Raw genomic sequence first — 18,212 nt, forward strand, 5'->3', positions numbered from 1 at the left:
TAGATGTCACCAGACATATCAGTAGGCGAAGATCTCTGATCGTCTGGCTAGAGGGTTCATGCCCCTTATAAGATACTCCCACAGGGATTTACCATCAACATAGGGAGGGAGTTGGGTAAAAACACAGCATGTGCTGCTGGCTGCCAAACTCTCCATTCTGTAGCCAACTTTGCCCTCCTGTTTGTAAACCATAGACGGTTACTGTTTTCTGCTCTGCGTTTTGGTTCCTTTGTACCGGGATAAATTCCAGTGTCGATTCTACCAAACAATCCCTAGCAACCGTGTTTGGTGCCTGAGTTTCGTCCATGTTCGACATGGTGAGTATAGCAGCGCTGATTGGTCAGCTGCCATATAAAACCCCTAGAAAAGATATGGCAGCTGAACAAACAGCTAAAGCTTAGCAGCCTCTTGGCCCTTAAATCATCCCCTTCACCTAGGGAAAATCAATTCTGGTTATATGATAATATGTTGGTCCTGCAATCTGTGCAGACTTAACCACTTGTCATAATAGGCAAATATTCTTCTCACGTAGGTGAACATTCAACTCACATAGTGGAGCATTCGGCTCAAGCTCACCATGTCTCGCGTTGTGAGCTTGTAGATTGGCTATTTTCAGCGAAGAGATTTGGTGTAGAGGAGAAAAAAGAAGTTCGCCAAGTATTGGTGCATGGTGGCGCTATAAAAGGCCGATTTGCGTTTTGAACTATAACTGCACGATCTGCGTGAAACTTTGCACACACACTCCCTAGAGGCCAAGAAAAAACATCTGCCCTGCATTTTTCACATTTGCCTTTCGTAGCGCCACCAGGAGGCCAACTTATGTAAAAAAGAAAATTGATATTAAGCCTTCAGAATTTATCCAAATTTCACGCAAAGTGGTACACATGATCTCTATAGTCATGTGATCAAGATGGATCTGTTTAATTTTTCATATTCCACCCTGATTGGCTAACATTGACATCTAAAGTTTGCAGGAGTGGCCCGTTTTGAACAAAATGCCACAAATCATGAATGCAGCGTCCGATTGCGTTGACACTTTGCACACACATTCGCACTACGTTGAAGAACAAATGCCACTCTTTTAACATTGCCTTATTATAGCGCCACCAGGAGGCCGATTTTTGCAACACTTTTCTTTTTTATATTACTCCTACAAATTCTGTCCAAACATCATGCAAATCGGAACCCATTATCCCTATACTCAAGTGATCAAGATGGTTCCGTCCGATTTTTCATATTCCATCCTGATTGGCAAATTCCGAACATTGCTGCCCCACAATAACCTGACCTGGCGTAGACCTGTGCTCCGAGGATAACTTTTTGTTGTTACCTCTGTGTTTCATACCATGCTCTGGTGGTTATGCAAAACAGTACGTACTCCTAAAACAAATGAAAAACATCCCCATAAAATATAATTACATAGTTCAGCAGTCTATCTCTGAGTTCTCAGTCACAGATTTCTGGAGTGGTCAGTGGTGCAAGGTGACATTTCTGCTCTTATCTCAGACTTCCTGCCTTAATCACTGAGAGGAGGCCACAGCTATGCCAGCTGACCTGTGCGTGCTTCTAGCACTGGGTGGGCTGGCAACAGGTGCAGTGGGCTGGTGTGTGTGTGTGTGTGTGTGTGTGTGTGTGTGTGTGTGTGTGTGTGTGTGTGTGTGTGTGTGTGTGTGTGTGTGTGTGTGTGTGTGTGTTAAAGGTCAGGGTCAAAGACTTCTACCACACACCTGCAGGCACCCATGTGTGAATTCCTACTGTATGTACACTCACACTCTTAATGTTATGTAGAGAAAGGGGAAATTATAAATATAATAATAAGTTATAATAATAATAAGTTTGCATTCAAGTAATCAAGTTATCATGTGCATACACCACATTGTGTACAACTGAACTAGCCTGGCATAGACAGACTATATCACTGCGTGGATATGAGTCTGGTGCTTCCATCAGGACGTTTTTTTCCCCAAGGGGCGGGATCAAAACAATGGCCCACGACTCAATTGGTTAGACCTACAACCAACTACCAATTACAGTCTCCCATATTCGAATACTGGGCCCTGATTGGTCACACACGTCTTCTGGAGCAGGAAATGGATTCTCTATGGAGCGGTGCCAGACCCAAATCGCAGAGTGCAATTTTTTTTTTCACTCGCAGATTCGTCTGGTCCCAGGCTACAACTGAACAGACGGATAAGGAGCCAATTCATATTTGTTATACTTGATCTACATCTTCACCTTCCTCTTCCATGTTGCACAGCTTGCTAATGGCTAATTACGTCAGTGGTGGGCCTGGCAATGATGGTGCCCTAGGGCTAGAAAACGTCTTGCAATGCCCCACCCATCCTGAAACAGTAAATGATTGTTACCATCATACCATCTTATTGCTACATCATCACATAAGTGCAACTTAACGGTTGCTGAAGCCTAATGATCACGAATGTGGATATGGCATTTGCCTTCAATTATGTGTGATAGAGATAGAGGGAGAGGGGAGCATCCAACTTGATGTCAAATCAGTACAAGCAGCAGTGATTGAAGTGTCAATGTAAGGATTTTCAAGACCTTTTTAATACCTAAAAATGTTTTAATGAAATGAAAAAAGACTACAACTGCATCAAGTAATTAACCAACTATACTATAAAAACTGGTCAAACATTGGCCAAATTATCAAATGATATAAGAAAGAGGCTAAAATCTTGAAAATAGCTTGTAGATCTGCTATTTTTGCAATATTTATCTGTGGAACCGGGTCAAACTAAATTGAATGCCTCAACTCCTACATTCCAAGTGCTTATCAGGGTGGGGGGTCCCCAGTTCAAATATGATTATTTTGGGGGGTCGCTGCCTGAAAAGGTTGAAAACCACTGGTATAGACAAGCGGGGTGCCTATCTTTAGCCTGACTTCTGTGCAGCAAAGTCCTTGATCAGGACAGTAATCCACTTTCCGCAGTAAATCACAATCAAAGGACATCATCAAGGTGAGAAGATTAAGCCTCTTTGAGCAATTGGAACTCAGTCTGCTTTTTCTTACCAGAGCCAATCTCTTGAAAGATTGCTCACTGCTTGCGCTTGTGACAGTTAACGTAAGGTAAATCTGTAAAGCCATATGCCTATCCACATAGATTTCTATTCCTCAGAGATTCAAACAGGGCTTCTACAGATTAAGCCCAATGTGATGAAAAACATAACCTAGATCCCATTTGTTCGGATGTGATAAGGCTACATTCCATATGCCCAATGACGTGAAATTGCGCAATTGATGTCTTTGGCAATCAGGACGTCAATGTTTTCCAGAGAAATACGCAGAAGACATAGGGTATTTTTCCCCACACCGTATTATCTTTAGTTTCAAAATCAGCAAAGTTTCTTTTTAAACTGAACCATGTCCTCCATAAAATATACTTCCCTTTATGTCCTGGTGCAGTTGTGTGTAGTTCTTGTGCAGAACAGCAGGATACTGTAGACTAGACTAGAAAAGAAAATTTTCAGAGATAGATGATCTATTTAACTGCCAGGACCAAATCTCTAACGCGAAAACCTGAATGTTCAGCTTTATCTGTCATTTCAAATTAAAAGCCCTACAGCGTTCCATACACGGTCCAGCCCTATGCTAGGTTTTGACCTAGTCTTGTTATTTTTGCATAGTTGCCTCACTGGTTTCCCACAAGTGTCAATCAACAGTGGTAATGTCCCAAAACTAATTATTCAATATTAATGTGGGTATCATTTTGTCATTCAAGCCATTTGAAACTGTATCACCCATTATCTCGGGTACCACCAGTATGATAGATGCTTGTGTTCATGTAGGCTAGGAGAGGCACACATTTAGTATTGTTTAAGTTCATATTTCAATCAATGTGGGTTGCTACCCTTCCCCTTCCCCCTCGATTGTTGTGCCCGCCAAGCGGCAACGTTTGGGTGGGGGAAGCCAGCATGAGTGCCTGAAGGCAGGTATTAAATTGCAAGAAGACAAGGGCTGCCATATGTCACCTATCTATGCCAAGGATCACCACTGAACCACATAAACCATAATAAAGCATACAATCAAGACCTCAAGAGCTGGGCCTCCTAATGCTCTGTTCCCCATGATTTCCTATTATGCTCTGAGAATATTGCACAGCTGACACACACAATAGGGACAGATAAGGAACAACCCATATTGAAGGCTATCTTCCTCTGAGCCTCCCATGGCTGGAGAGAATGAAGCTAATCTACAGTGAGGTTCACTTTATCTGTCCTCCACCCACACTGTCTTTCACACAGTAGAACAAAAACAAAATAAGGACTGACCGTGTGAACAATCTGTGTTCCATTCGCTGAGTTGATGGTCTGATGGTCTGTTTCAGCACCTCACAAAGCACATGGAAAGTTTCAAACAGGCCTGTGTGAGATGTCCCACAATAATGTTTCCTATAATTCTTTGGTCAGACGTTTTGAATAACTGCCAGAGAATTGATATTGGATTCAGGCTAATCCACCTCAATGGTATTTGATACCATTCGATTTAAAGAGACACAACAGATCGTGGTTATTTTATCATATTGTATGATGTAAATCGTGGTACAATGGGTTTTCCTCTGTGCCCAATATTTGTTGAATTGTAAATGCTTTAGCCCTCTGTGCAAGGGGCTGGGCTGTTTTCTGCTCTAATAGGCTCAGGCTTTGGAACTGCATCCAAGTGTATCTGAGGGCAGTTTTGTGTTCAACAAGGAATAGTTTTAGTGACACAGCTCTTATTGAATTATTGAATTACATTTATTTTCTTTACCGATTATATTTTGCAGTGCAGGCACTTTTATGGGAAGCACATTACACCACATTTTACAGACTGTGGATCAATTGCCTTCCAACTGGCTATTGTAGTGCAATGTTCAGAATGTGACTCGGTTGATACAATGGAGGCTTGGATGGTTATCGATCACTGGAATGTCCTGGGATTGACAAAGAGAGGATGTGAGTATTACAAGCATAAAATCAACAAGGCATGACAGCATTTATGTACTATATGCAGGTCACTGTGACTTGACATATAGAAGCTTAATGGTATGTTTAAGACATAACAAACGCTATGGATCCATTGTATCCCTCCTCGCTTGAGAGAGACTTAGATCCATATGATAGATTAATGTGTCCAAGCCCAGAGGGAATATGGCAGCCTACATCATCACGTTATGCTGTGGAAATAGCATAAGGCTTCCTGCCCTATGATCCACTCATGGCTCACTGAAGAGCCACTTGCCCTTTAATAAGACATGAGATGTTGGTGGTAATGCCCACTTACTTTGGATCCCAGAACATCAAAGACTTATCAGAGGCCTTAAGTCATGCATGTGGTGTTCCAGGCCCATACGAAATCAATTCAATGGTGGGTCAGAGAGCAAAGTGGTGTGAGGTTACTAAGCTCGGGTCTGACACTCGCTGATGTCTGAACTTTCAAGAAAGCCGCCATGGGGGAGGGGAAGCCAACAGTGAGGAATTTGAGCCATCTACTACACGTGTGTGTGTGTGTGTGTGTGTGTGTGTGTGTGTGTGTGTGTGTGTGTGTGTGTGTGTGTGTGTGTGTGTGTGTGTGTAGAGAGTATACAATTGTCTGTCAACATAACTTAATCATGGGTGAACTCCTGGCACCTGTACGGTAACTGGCCTAAGATTACTGATCGTGTAGATTGCCATCCATCCAATCAGTCAGCAGGCCATCAAAAGGCCAATCAAGGTGTTATTTGTAGGTCTAAAATAGTCTCCAATATACTGTCTAATATGTACTGTGCACTAAAATGCACATGAAACAATATTGGTAAAAATTCAGCAATGATTTGGAGGACACCAAACAAGTTGGAATTAGTACAGCTTCCTCATCGATTTAATGATTTTATGTGCCCAGTTTCACAAGTTATTAGTACCTCGTCAAAAGAGGAAACCCACATGCCAAGATGGAGCTTAACTGAATTGGCCAACTTTAAATTACGTGCCGCTTCGCCACAGGATATTTACAGTTCTTTTAAATTCAGATTATCTGGGTAGCACGCCAAAACCCAGAGGCCCCAGAAGAACCTCTTGAAACCAAACCTATTACTTCCAGATCCTCATGAAGCGCAAAATAAACAGGAAGTAGTCTATTTAAGGAAGGTCGGTGTGCCCCATTTGTCGTGCCAGAGAATAATATCTCTCCGTGTCAGACTTCAGTATTCATAGTGACAGAGAGGGGACAAGTGCGGGCCCCTTCTACTGCTATCTGGCAGCGGGCACCCTTCTGGCATGCAGATGTGTCAAAAGTGATGCCGTCATCTGCATTTCTCCCTGGCCTGAGTTTAATAGAGTTAGTTCAATTTGGAAGGGAGATAGCTGGAGACACGTGTGCATTTGACATTAGGCTGACGGTTTATCTGTGTGGCAGCAGTTGGCAGTGAAACAGTATTCTCCACAGCTTCCACTTTTAGCTCAGGAAAGGGGGTGAGAAGTTCAACGGTTGTACAGCATGAAAGGGTCGAGACCGACAGCAAGCAATAGCTACAGTAGTTAAACAGGTCATTTAAACACATGAACCCTAGCATCCCCATTCTATTCTACAAAATCACAGTGAGCGTGTAGCTAATATCGGCGAATATATTTGGTGTAGAGGGGGGAAAAAAGGAGTGGACTTAGTATAGAGCTGTGGTCGGAACTCTACTCAATGAAGTACATAGGCCCTATATACTTCATTGAGTGGAGTTCCCTATATTATAGGGTTTAAGTGGTTAAAACGACAGATATATGAACTGCAAGTCTCTTGACTATAAGCTGCTGTTGCGAGAGCTTTTTAGAGAAATCACATGAGGCACTGTTCATTTGAAATGGAATGTATATTTTCAGAGGTATGAAAATAGATCTCACACATTCAAACAATCAACTGGACAGAGTGGCTGTAAAGGGCACAGCTAGAACTGAGTATGAGGGATGATGGCAGCATTGAGGCATGTGTTCAGAGAAGCATTGCTCCAGTTGTAGTCAATAAAGGGCACAGCTATCACTCTGCTTGTGCGGTGACGATGACATGGAGACATGTGATAGGGTGGTTATACACTGGCCGAGTTGTAGGGGCCCTGCAGATGGGCTGCACATCCAGACAGGGGAAACAACATGTGCCAGAGCATCAGCCACTTTTCTAATGCTTACAGGAAGATATTTCCATATATGCAAATAATACTGAATAATACCGTTTTTTTTACACTGACTCCCGTCAGAGATGGCCAGAAGGTTGCCTGTGTATCACCACATTTAGGGGAATCATCTCACACATCCATTCTTCACATTCTTCCTCTCCAAGCTGACTTGGTTCGTTTCAGCTCAGAAGAGCTGGAGAAAGACAAAAAATGCTCCACATGGAACTTTCACAGATTTAAGACTCAAAACAAAAGCAAAAGAAATAGTCTACATACCCCAACTCTGGTTGTTGGTATACACAATTGAAAAATTGAGATGATATACTGCAGCTATAAATCAATCAAGCAATCAAATAAAATACATAGGGCTATAGCTCATTTGGGTATTCCATCATATCTGCACAGTTTAAACACTACACAATAGAGGAAAAATGTATGAGTCTTTGGTTCAATTGAAGAATGATAACAATGTGTTTTAAGGACACATTTCTCTCAAAAGGAAATTATATAATCGTATGGATGTGACTGAAATGAGTAACTACATTATCACTAGGCTTATTTCCAATGGAATTTGTTTTATAACATAGGATATGAACCTCCAAGCATATACTTCCATTTAACAACCATACTGTACATTCATCATCAATGACATAACACCTTGATAAAAAATATATACACATCTAATAAATAAGAGATATACCATTGCACGTCGAAATACAAGGGTTTTCTCATGCTTTGTACATCAGTCTGTTTGTGTTTTTGTTTAGTTTTCTTGAAGAAGTCTATATTGAAAAAAGGGAATCGAGGCGAAGGATGCTGATCTCTGGAAATCACTAAAAATGGAAGAGGTGTTTCCTGGTAGATGGTTCTTGGTTGTGACACGACGGGGGGAGATACAGCCGGGTTCAACGTGGATCCTCCTGCTGAATGTCCAATTGGCCTGTGGATGTACAATCAATTAACACTGACTGAAGGACAAGACCAACCAAGCACATGAAGTCTCCAACACATCGATTGCATTACATAGGAGCTACGACAGGAAAGCACCACTAACGTTATGTTAACAATGTTACCTCATCACACCAACATTACAGGGTTGCTACTAGTGCAGCCACTAGTGTGTTATGTCATGTAGCCTACTTAACCACTTAAAACCCATATGGGTGACCACAGTCCCTCAGGGGCCAGGCACTATGCTAGTGTCTTTTCAGTTTTCGGTTATTGTGGGGAAAGCTTTTTGCTGAAAATAGCTTGTCGATCTGCTATTTTCTGTGAAAGCTTTCCCCTCAATAAGGATGCTGGGGGTTCACTGGTTATAAGCTAGTGAGCGAATAGGGTCTATTACATCTGGAGAGCAAGCAACATGGGAAATTTCGACTGACAGCATTTGAAGTGTGCATGTAATAACTTTGTGCGCCCTGGTGCATAATTTGGGATCACACTACATTCAATTAGTCAACAAAGGTTTGATTCGATCAAAAGTCTAAATTTAAATATGTAGGCTACTTATGCATTCGTCTTTCGTTGTAGATTACACATGTATGAATGCATAATATAGGAAGAATGAAATCAATGACATCTTATCTGCCTTTAAGCCGTTCCCCCATCAACACCGTGCGTAAAGCCGTGTTTTGGGTAACGAGAGAACCCTGAGCCTCGTCAAAGATCAAACGGTGCCAGGGAATGTATATCCAAGCGATTTTCTCGTGGGGGGATTTTCACCTCTGTGAGGATAAAGTGGGCCCAAGAAAGCCGCCGAGAGAGAGATCCATGTCGGATGTCTTACCGCAAATACCAAAACACTCGCCCCAAAACACAGTCGCCCCGGGGCAAATCCGGCGACCTCGGAACGGTCGCCACCTGGTATTCCTAAATATCTATGTCTAAACCTAACCTTATCCTAAACGTAACCTCAGTATAGGCAACTATGCTTAAACCTAACCTTGTTCCTAAACGTAACCTCAGTAAAACTGTGTCAAAACCTAACCTTATGCCTAAATGTAACCTCAGTAAAAGAGTGCCAAAATCTAACTTTATTCCTAAACTTAACCTCAGTAAAACTATACCTAACCCTAAACTTGTTTCTAATCTTATCCTTATCCAGTGAAACAAATACACGAATACAAGAACCACTGGGGGCGAGCGGTCCACGAAATAAATGGGGGCGAGCGTGTTTTGGGGCGAGCCTTCCGGTTACTGGATGGCTTACCGCAAATGGCGAATGTCCAAAGCAGCGGTGTCACGCAACGTTTGGCGAGCTGCGAGACATTTTCTGCCCCGGGATCTGCACCACGAGCAGGTGCTGCTTCTGTCTCGTCGACTTAACCGCCAGGATCGCCTGTCTGTTCTTGTACTGCACCATCTGCAGGGTGATCTCCGCGTTCCAGCCCTCGTCCTGTGGGCACCTGAAGTCTATCTCCTTGCCCTCCATCATGACAACGGTGAAGTAGATGTATTTCCCTTTCCTCTCGACACAGTCCACCGTCTTCATGTTGGCAAAGTGCAGCTCCTTGATCTTGATCTCTCCTCCTCCGTGGTGCTGATGCTGATGGTGCGGGTGGTCGTGCTGCTTCGGCGGCAGCAGCAGCACGCCGTCCTCGGTCAGGACGCAGTGCTTCTTCTTCCACAGCTGCAGCAGACCGTCGCTCCGCTTCTCCAGGAGCCCCTCTTTGAAGATCTTGCCTCCGTTTTCCAACATCCTCTCGTAAACGCCCGCCGGTCTGCTCTTCTTCTGGATTGTTATCCTCCCCCTCGCCCAGGTGAAGGCATCGGATGCTGTGGGGAGGATCACTGCGGTGGTGTGTGTGTGCCGTGCGTGTGTGTGCGTGCAGTGACTGAGTGAAGCCGAAGCGTGTGAAGTGTTCTCCTGCAGAGCGTTGGGAGGTTTGTCCGCTGGCAGCAGGCAACACTAGAGTGGCTGCTCGTCACGTTTTGATTGGGGTTTTGTGGAGCGGCGGACCGCCCCCTGTGTGACATCCATTGGGCTCATGTGTCAGCGGGGCCTTTCATAGGATACCAAAACGCTCGCCCCAAAACACGCTCGACCAGGGGCAAATCCGGCAACCTCGGAACGGTCGCCACCTGGTATTCCTAAACGTAACCTCAGTAAACTATGCCTAACCTAACCTTATTCCTAAACATAACTTCAGTAAACTATGCCTAAACCTAACCTCATTCCTAAACATAACCTCAGTAAAACTATGCCTAAACCTAACATTATTCCTAAACTTAACCTCAATAAAACTATGCCTAACCCTAAACTTATTTCAAATATTATTCTTAGAAGCCTAAAACAAATACAAGAATACGAGAACCGCTGGGGGGAGCGGTCCGCGAAATAAATGGGGATGAGCGTGTTTTGGGGCGAGCGTTCTGGTTACCCTTTCATACACTGAACATTGTACATTTACATTGCGGTGTGTGGAAGGGCCTTTCAATGTCACAGCGGGGGCTCCTTTCCTTAACGTTGAATTGTTTTTACATCGTGTTAGTAGCCGACAGTCAGTGGCAACGGATAGGAAGTATGAAACTGGAGGATGTATTGTAAAAATCGATACATTGGCATTTCAATAATGCACAATTCTGAGTTATTATTATGACTTTGCTCCACTTAAACCCCGCTAGAACTGAGGCCGATTCTAAAAACACCTTCTAAATCCTGACCTAAGTTATCTGGAAAACTTCAGATTTTAATGAAAATTTTGATTGTTTTTGTTGTTGCTCACATACATACACATATACATCTCAAACGCTAATGTTACACACATACATACACATATACATCTCAAAAGCTAATGTTACACACATACATACACATATACATCTCAAAAGCTAATGTTACACAAAGGTGTTCCCAGATTGAAAGCCAAGGTATAACATAATATAGGTGTTCCAGGTCTAAATGGCATTTTGAATGCATGTCTGTGACGTCTCCCCACTGCTGTTGCCTTATGAGCCACACATCTATAATGCATACTATTTATACAATAAATATTACATAATATAACCTGTCTAGTACATTTATATGACTGCTTACTTATGCAAGTAATATAAAGCCTACTTAGGGATTAGAACAGTGCGATTCCAGTCGATGTGGTTGCAGTGAAGTGCCCTTTGTTTTGGACTGAATTAAGTGATGTCTGACTGTTGGTTTAAACCTGAAAATCTATGGTCTGAACAGAGCTTTGGCCACTAGAATACCCGTCCCAGAGCCAGCTTGGATCATAAATCAGCTTGGATGAGTTGTAGGTTGAGTAGCCTACTGAGTAGTAGTATTAAACCACTTCAGTTTGCAGTATTGATCCTCATTAATTATACCACTACTTGACATTTTCAGTAGGCTATTCAATAAAGATTGATAACGTGATTAAAATGAATCAGAACCTCAACAGCACAACAGCAAATATAAAGTTCTGAGCAAATTTCTATCCACAAATTCTTAGCTGATCAGATACAAGATCAAATAAATCTCAGGCACTTATAATTTATATTAAATAATTTTAACCACAATCAAAACAATTCACCACAACAGAAACCACGTTGAACCAATTTATTCATACACGAACAGTTATTGAGTACATTAGTATTTTTAGCATAGCATTTTGCTTTGACAACAGCTGCTCTAAAAAGGAGCCGAACAGAATCCTGTTGCATCCTTCCTTCCAAAATAAACGGATTTGAGTTCTCCCGTCTCCCAGCAAATTTGTAAAGTACCCTGGCTCTCCACTAGGGCGACAGCGAGAGGCTGCCACTGGACATGATGCTGTCCAAAACAACCGACATGAACGTTATACAACTAAAAAGGCGTAAGGATGCAGTGGGTGGGGTTCGCTACTCTTCCTTCACAATCCAACCCCCCTCCCCGACTTTTAAGTATTGCTCTTGACATGCTTCAGTGTGGCCTGCTGGGTAGAGGAGTGGGCTACACAATAAGGTGTGTGTGTGTGGGGGGGGGTATGACCACAGAGAAGACTGTATTTTGACTCCGTTCCTTCACAGTGATATAAGTGAAACACGCACTCGGTGTTCAGACCGAGGCGGTGCCATGTGCCACCCAGTCTTACTTCAGTCTCATGAGTCAATAAAAAGAGCTTTGAGGGGGTTAAAAACAAAAAACTCATGTCTACACCAGATGCTTCAATTTGGACCCTTCATCAGTTAGCTGTGCTACATCTACCAGAGTCTGTTCCTTAACCAAAGATTTTACAAAGGGGCCAAACGTGGATCCCTCATGTTAAGGTAACACACTTAAGGGCTTGATATATTTTGTTGCATGTGGTTTCACGCACCAAAATAGCAGATCTGTATAAGTCAAAATACCCCCACCGGGTCAGGGAGGGCGGGTGGTTGGATTGGTGGTTCCCCTGCCCAGAGGTGTGACACGTTTGATTACATGATCCGTCAAACAAAGTGCTGCTCTTGTGAGATTTGCACACGGAATACTTGGGAACAGCTAACCGTTCACAGAGAAGACACCACTGGTACACCACACAGTAGTACAAAGTGCTATAGAAAAGACAACAGTCAACGCAACTGCAGGCCTACAGTGAGAGAAGCCTCAAACAAACATGATAGTGGGCTTGGTGGCCCCCTACTGGCCAGCCCTCAAAACTGTCTCGTCACCTCATCTAAAAAGAATTCTCTGGAATGTTAAAGAGAGAGTCCTGACTGGGCCACAACAAGCCGTGGGGCAGAGGTGGTGGGCGGGTGGTTGGGTTGTGACCTCGTCACAGATTGATGAAGTCAAGACAACATTAGGCAAGGGGAATACGGAGTGGCAGACTTCATCCTTGCTCAGTTTAGCAGCGCCAACACATGGTTCTGTTTCGTTTAGAGTGGGGCCCATTGAGCCGGATAGGCGGACCCTTCAAGAGGAATTATTTCCTTCCCATGCCTGCCAGTCTGCTTACTGGAATGTATCAAGAGTGGAAAGTAGTTCAATATGATGGCATAGAGGTGGTCCAAAGAGAAAACAAAAGAGCTCTAAATGTCATACACGGCAGATTAGATTAGCCAGAACTGCAGGATACAACCGTTTACACATCTGGGTCCCTCTTCTCTACAACCCAATACACTTCATTGCTGTGACAAGTGCTAAAGACCCTGCTAACAACGAAAAGTACTCACTTTCAAACCTTTTTCAACTAACCTGGAACTTAGTAGCAGGGGGGTGGGGGGGGGGGGTAATGTATTGGGCTTATTTCAAGTTGCCGCGTTGCAGTCTAATTCACAGCTGTTGTCTAAGAGCAAATACAACAAAAGACTTCACGAGAACCCAAACTAGTTTAGCAGTGAGGAAAAAACAGTCATGCTTTTTTTTGAAGGGAGAGGGGTTCTGCAGTCTAACTATTGTACAGAGGAAGTGGAGAAAAAAAACATATAGGTCTAGTAAAATACTATGCATGTCGAGCCACAGCTCCCAGTATATTACCATGAGTTTTTGTAACAAAAATCTTCAAACCTTTTTTTCTTCAAATTATTTCTTCTACCAAGAAAAATACAAAACATTATAAGGCGTAAGTAACTATGTTTTTTTTTTCCTTTTCTTTTGGTTTGTGTTTATTATCATTTTTTAAATTTTTTGAGAAGCTGTTACAGTGCAGTTGATCCTCAAGGCCGTCGGGGGGATGTTGAGTGGTGTGGTGGTGGTGTTAGGGGCAGGTTTCACTGCTGCTTGCACTCGGCCGGTGGGTTTGCATCCTTCTGCAAGAGACCACAGAGATACGGAATAGAGTGTTGGCCAAGGAACACCAATCCACATTTACACACTCACCTCAGTCAAACAGAAAGCTGGGAACTAGAGCCTGACTGATAAGTGATACATCAGTCTGTATGATATATTGCAATATGCCGCGAATCCGATGTTTCCCAATTTCTTTTAACCACTTTCAACCTGGCATCCCTATTTTTGACATTATAGAAAAAGTAGATTTTCAAGTGATTCAATATTGTCAAAAGTAGCAGATCTACAAGCTCACTAAGCTTTGCGATGTAGTCCAAGCTTGTAGATCTGCTATTTTTCAAAAATGTGTTAATACATTTGGTTTGCTTTTATGCATCAAAAGGTTATTTGTTTGCATACAAGTTAAATGTTCTTTAATATAAACTTTTAACTTGGTCAAAACATGGGTGGTCCATAACTCCAAAAATCGTATCGGACACACACATCTGGCATCAGTCAGGCTCTACAGGGAACAATGAAAAGCCAAGCCACTGTGCAACACATTCAAAGTGACCTAACCATGGTCCTCAGCCTGCTGACCGTGTGAATATGTCAGGGTAGGAAAAAGCATCAGTTTTGGGGGTTCCCCGAGCATGCCCCAAGAACAAAATGGCTACAGAGTTCGATAACCTGTTGTCATAATCAGGGACGAGTTAAGGCCTCGACACACTGAAAACATGTTGTCATCATGTCAAACGCTGTTTGGCTGCAGAAACACTGGAGGCATCAAGTGGAGAAAACCGGTCGTCTTTCAGAGCTTAGTTATTGAAACCAAGCTGGGTGGCCCAGACCAGGATGGGCAGCATTTTTTTCCCAAGGAGCCATACTTACTTCGAGAAAGTGAGTTAAGGGCCACACATTGGACTATTGGATTTAAACTTGAAACACAAAGTGCTGAATTATGTTAAAACTGCATGAATTTGGTAGACAACTTTTTTTTACAGCGTTACTGTATCACTCACATCAAATATATTGCATGTATAATATGCATTATAAATATGGACTTAAGGCAGACCGTTTCACCGTCTCATTATAAACATTTGTGTACAAAACGATGCAATATAGAATGCAGGTATGTACTCAAATGGTAAATACATTTCCGTCAAAACCATTAACATAATGCTGCCTTTTAAGATGTAGATTTTCTTTTGGGGGGGGGTAATTTTATTTTTCTTTGAGGATCAGATTTAGATGGTCAAAGGGCCTGGTTCGGTCCTCAGGCCGTATATTGCCCATGTATGGCACAGACCATCCATGAGTTGCAGAAATGCATGAAGGTAACCTAGTTTTTAACATGTATCCATTCTTGAATTAAACATGCGATGTGAACAGGCGGACTCGCATCAATGACGCTTTCAGTGTGTCAGGGACTTTAGATCTTGGTTGCTGGGTAAAGGTTTAACGTCTTCTTAAGACTGGAAAAGAACAGGATGTGGACTCATGAGGACCATGGTTGGGAAACATTGACCAGAAGCACAGGACAACTTCAAATGTGACGGGAGTACAGTACACAACACAGCTCTGAATGTGGCGATGACACATTCAGATCCATTAGTATGACGTTACCTTCATAGCTGCTTCTTTACATTAAAGGAAAACTCCATATTTATTTTATGACACAACATGGGCCTCATTTATTTTCATAGTATTTGCCATAATGCTTTATAATTGCAGACATTTTAGGAAACACCAAAGCACCACCACTAGACACAGCTTTACAACATGTAACTGGGCCACAGAACACGTTCCAATTTAACCTAATTATCTAAAATACTTGGGAGGGAAAAGTTAAGTTATTACCAATGCAATGGTCCAATGCATTGCAGTTACTTCCTACTTGCAGTAACGGCCTATTGTACTTACACTATTTACATTGGAAGTAAGTAATACCTTAAATACTGCATTTACAGATATTAGTTGGGACTCTAAACACCCTGTTTGAAACCGGGACGCCTGGTCACCGTACAATAGACACCACTGTAAACCTGTCTAGTGGTGGTATCCAAAATCTCTGGTGAGTGAAAGATCATAACCAACAGGCATGATGGCAAATAATCAGAAAATAAGACTCAGGTGGTAAAATACATTTTCCTTTGAACGTGATGCTTGCGAGTGTTTATGATCAGCCTGACAGAGGAATGCTAGCACTGTTTACATGAAAACCACCTACAGAGTGTGTGTGTGTATATATATATACATATATAGTGTGTGTATATCTCTCTCTCTCTCTCTCCCTCCCTCTCTTTCTCTCTCTCTCTCGTGGGTGTCCCCTTCCCATGAGCACTCGAAAATAAAAAAATACAAGAGACAACAAAGCATAATAAAAAGCATAGTCTGTTTTAGCGACACGCCTTGTAGCTCTGTTGGAATGCTGAAAGGGTTCTAGCGCCCAATACAAGGAGATTTTGGAAAGTAACATCACATCAGCAATTATATTTATTAACTCATTGACTGCCATGGACAAGTACACTCGTCAGTTGGCCCGAGGTCCACAGTGCCCAGGAAGAGTATGAGGAGTTGTCAGTGGTTCTCCACAAGATGGCGCTGTTTGCTAACCTATGAATGATGTCTTGCCTGGTTTTTTTAAATGTTCTCCGTTGCCATTTGGCATTTTTGAAAATATAAATCTTTGCCTATAGTGACATGGCAAAACTTGGGACACCAGATTTTAAGTGCTTAATAAAAAAAAAAAGGAAAACTCCCAATGCCTGCTTCATTTTCTCAGGTACAATTGCACTGTGAGGGACTGCCAGCGGAATAAATGTGAAATATCTGGAACTAACATGCAATTACAGGTACACGTGATATTACGTTTGCTTTTTTTGAGTGTGAAAAAGTTAATATTCTGATGGTAAGGGTTCTGCACAACCGCCTTTCATACCGACTCGACACCAGTGATACGGTTTGGAAAAAGTGGTGGGTTCCGGTTGGCGTCGCATTGTTTTTGTTCTCCACATAATGTGACTCAATTACTTTAGTCTCTCTACGAGTAAACATTCTGTGAAAATAGGCAAACATCCACCGAAAATAACAGATCTACAAGCTTGCAATGTGTCGTCAGCTTGTGGATTGGCTATTTTCAACAAAGAGATTTGGTGTAGAGGGGGGAAAATGAGGGGACCAAGTATAGACCCCTGGGGGATACCCCAGGGGTCACAGCTGCCAACAGTCCTCCAGTACAGACATCCCAGTGCTAAAAAGCCATATCTCTGGGAGAGGTAGCAATCGGCCCAGAGGTAGACTTATAAATGCACACGAAAATCAAAAGAAAACATAATAGAAAGATGAACAATGACATTCACATGGATTGGAAAAACATAACAAAACAAATATACATCCAAAATAAACAAAGCAGAGTTAAATGACTGACAATTGATTTTCCGTATGAAAGGAAAATCGAACTCTAGTCCACGTTTGAGAGGGACACGTTCAAACTGGATACAAGGACTGGACCAACTTCAACATACAGAACAGATACAGGTGCTATAACGCAGAGCTCACTAAAGGTTAAAGGGCAATCCAAAAACTAAAACCAGCAATGCTCTAGGTTAGTCAGTCGAAGGTGGGGTAGGTGAGAGGCGGAAGGTGCAGGGATGGAGATGAGAGGAGGGGCAAAAACAAAAATGAGCGAGGAGGAAAGGTGGTTGCACTAGGGCTGGGCAATATATCAATATTGTATAAATATCGTGATATTAGACTAGATACATTGTCTAGGAATTTAGATACATTGTCTAGGAATTTAGATATTGTATTATGACATTCTCTGGTCGAAATCACTTCAGCCCCATTTATACTTCGTAATATTACTGAACATTTTTTTAATAGTTTTTTAAATAATGTACACATAATCGTCACAATAACGATACAGTCACAATATAGATGGAGGCATTTGGTCACAAATACGGTGATATTTGGTGACATTTGATTTTGTCCATATTGCCCAGCCCTATTGTGCAGTAAGCAGACAATTCACAGGCTGTACCTACCAGCACAGGGTTATTTCTACAGACACCATTTAAACCTAGTGAGGAAAGATTTAAAGAGCAGCTCACAAAGGGTGCCCAAGTGATTGGAGATGAAGATACAATTAATGAACTCGGGGAAATTAAGCAAGAATACAGAATGTCAAAGATGTTGTTTTTTTGGTCAATATACTGTACAGCACTGGTTCACAACCGGTAGGCCGGGGCCCAATGGTGGGCCGTCAGGATATTGCAAGTGGGCCCCCAACTAATTGGAAAAACACTATGGTCTGAATTATGATACAACGTTAATATAACAAAACTTATATATAAATGCATAAATAAAAGTGATTTATGTTTTCTTTACAACTTTGAATTTGTTTTGTGATA

General features: G+C 42.3%; 2 protein-coding genes across 2 annotated transcripts in view; both read right to left on the reverse strand.

The window, feature by feature from the left end:
* Positions 1–6,860: 6,860 nt before the first annotated feature.
* On the reverse strand, positions 6,861–10,019 carry phlda1 (pleckstrin homology-like domain, family A, member 1). Its single transcript, XM_084049913.1, has 2 exons — positions 9,349–10,019; positions 6,861–8,079 (listed from the first exon to the last, which is right to left on the reverse strand). The coding sequence occupies exon 1, from the start codon at positions 9,835–9,837 to the stop codon at positions 9,379–9,381; it is 459 nt and encodes a 152-aa protein (XP_083906039.1). The 5' UTR covers positions 9,838–10,019; the 3' UTR covers positions 6,861–8,079; positions 9,349–9,378.
* A 1,654-nt stretch (positions 10,020–11,673) lies between these two features.
* nap1l1 (nucleosome assembly protein 1-like 1) overlaps positions 11,674–18,212 on the reverse strand; it is a gene marked incomplete at its 5' end in the record, with an annotated part of 30,499 nt that continues 23,960 nt past the window's right edge. The window contains 1 exon segment of the mRNA XM_084049826.1: positions 11,674–13,841. Coding sequence (XP_083905952.1) covers positions 13,803–13,841 — 39 coding nt within the window. The 3' untranslated portion in view covers positions 11,674–13,802.

This window comes from Gymnoscopelus microlampas (genome assembly GCF_963454915.1).
Source record: "Gymnoscopelus microlampas genome assembly, chromosome: 23".
NCBI lineage: Eukaryota > Metazoa > Chordata > Actinopteri > Myctophiformes > Myctophidae > Gymnoscopelus > Gymnoscopelus microlampas.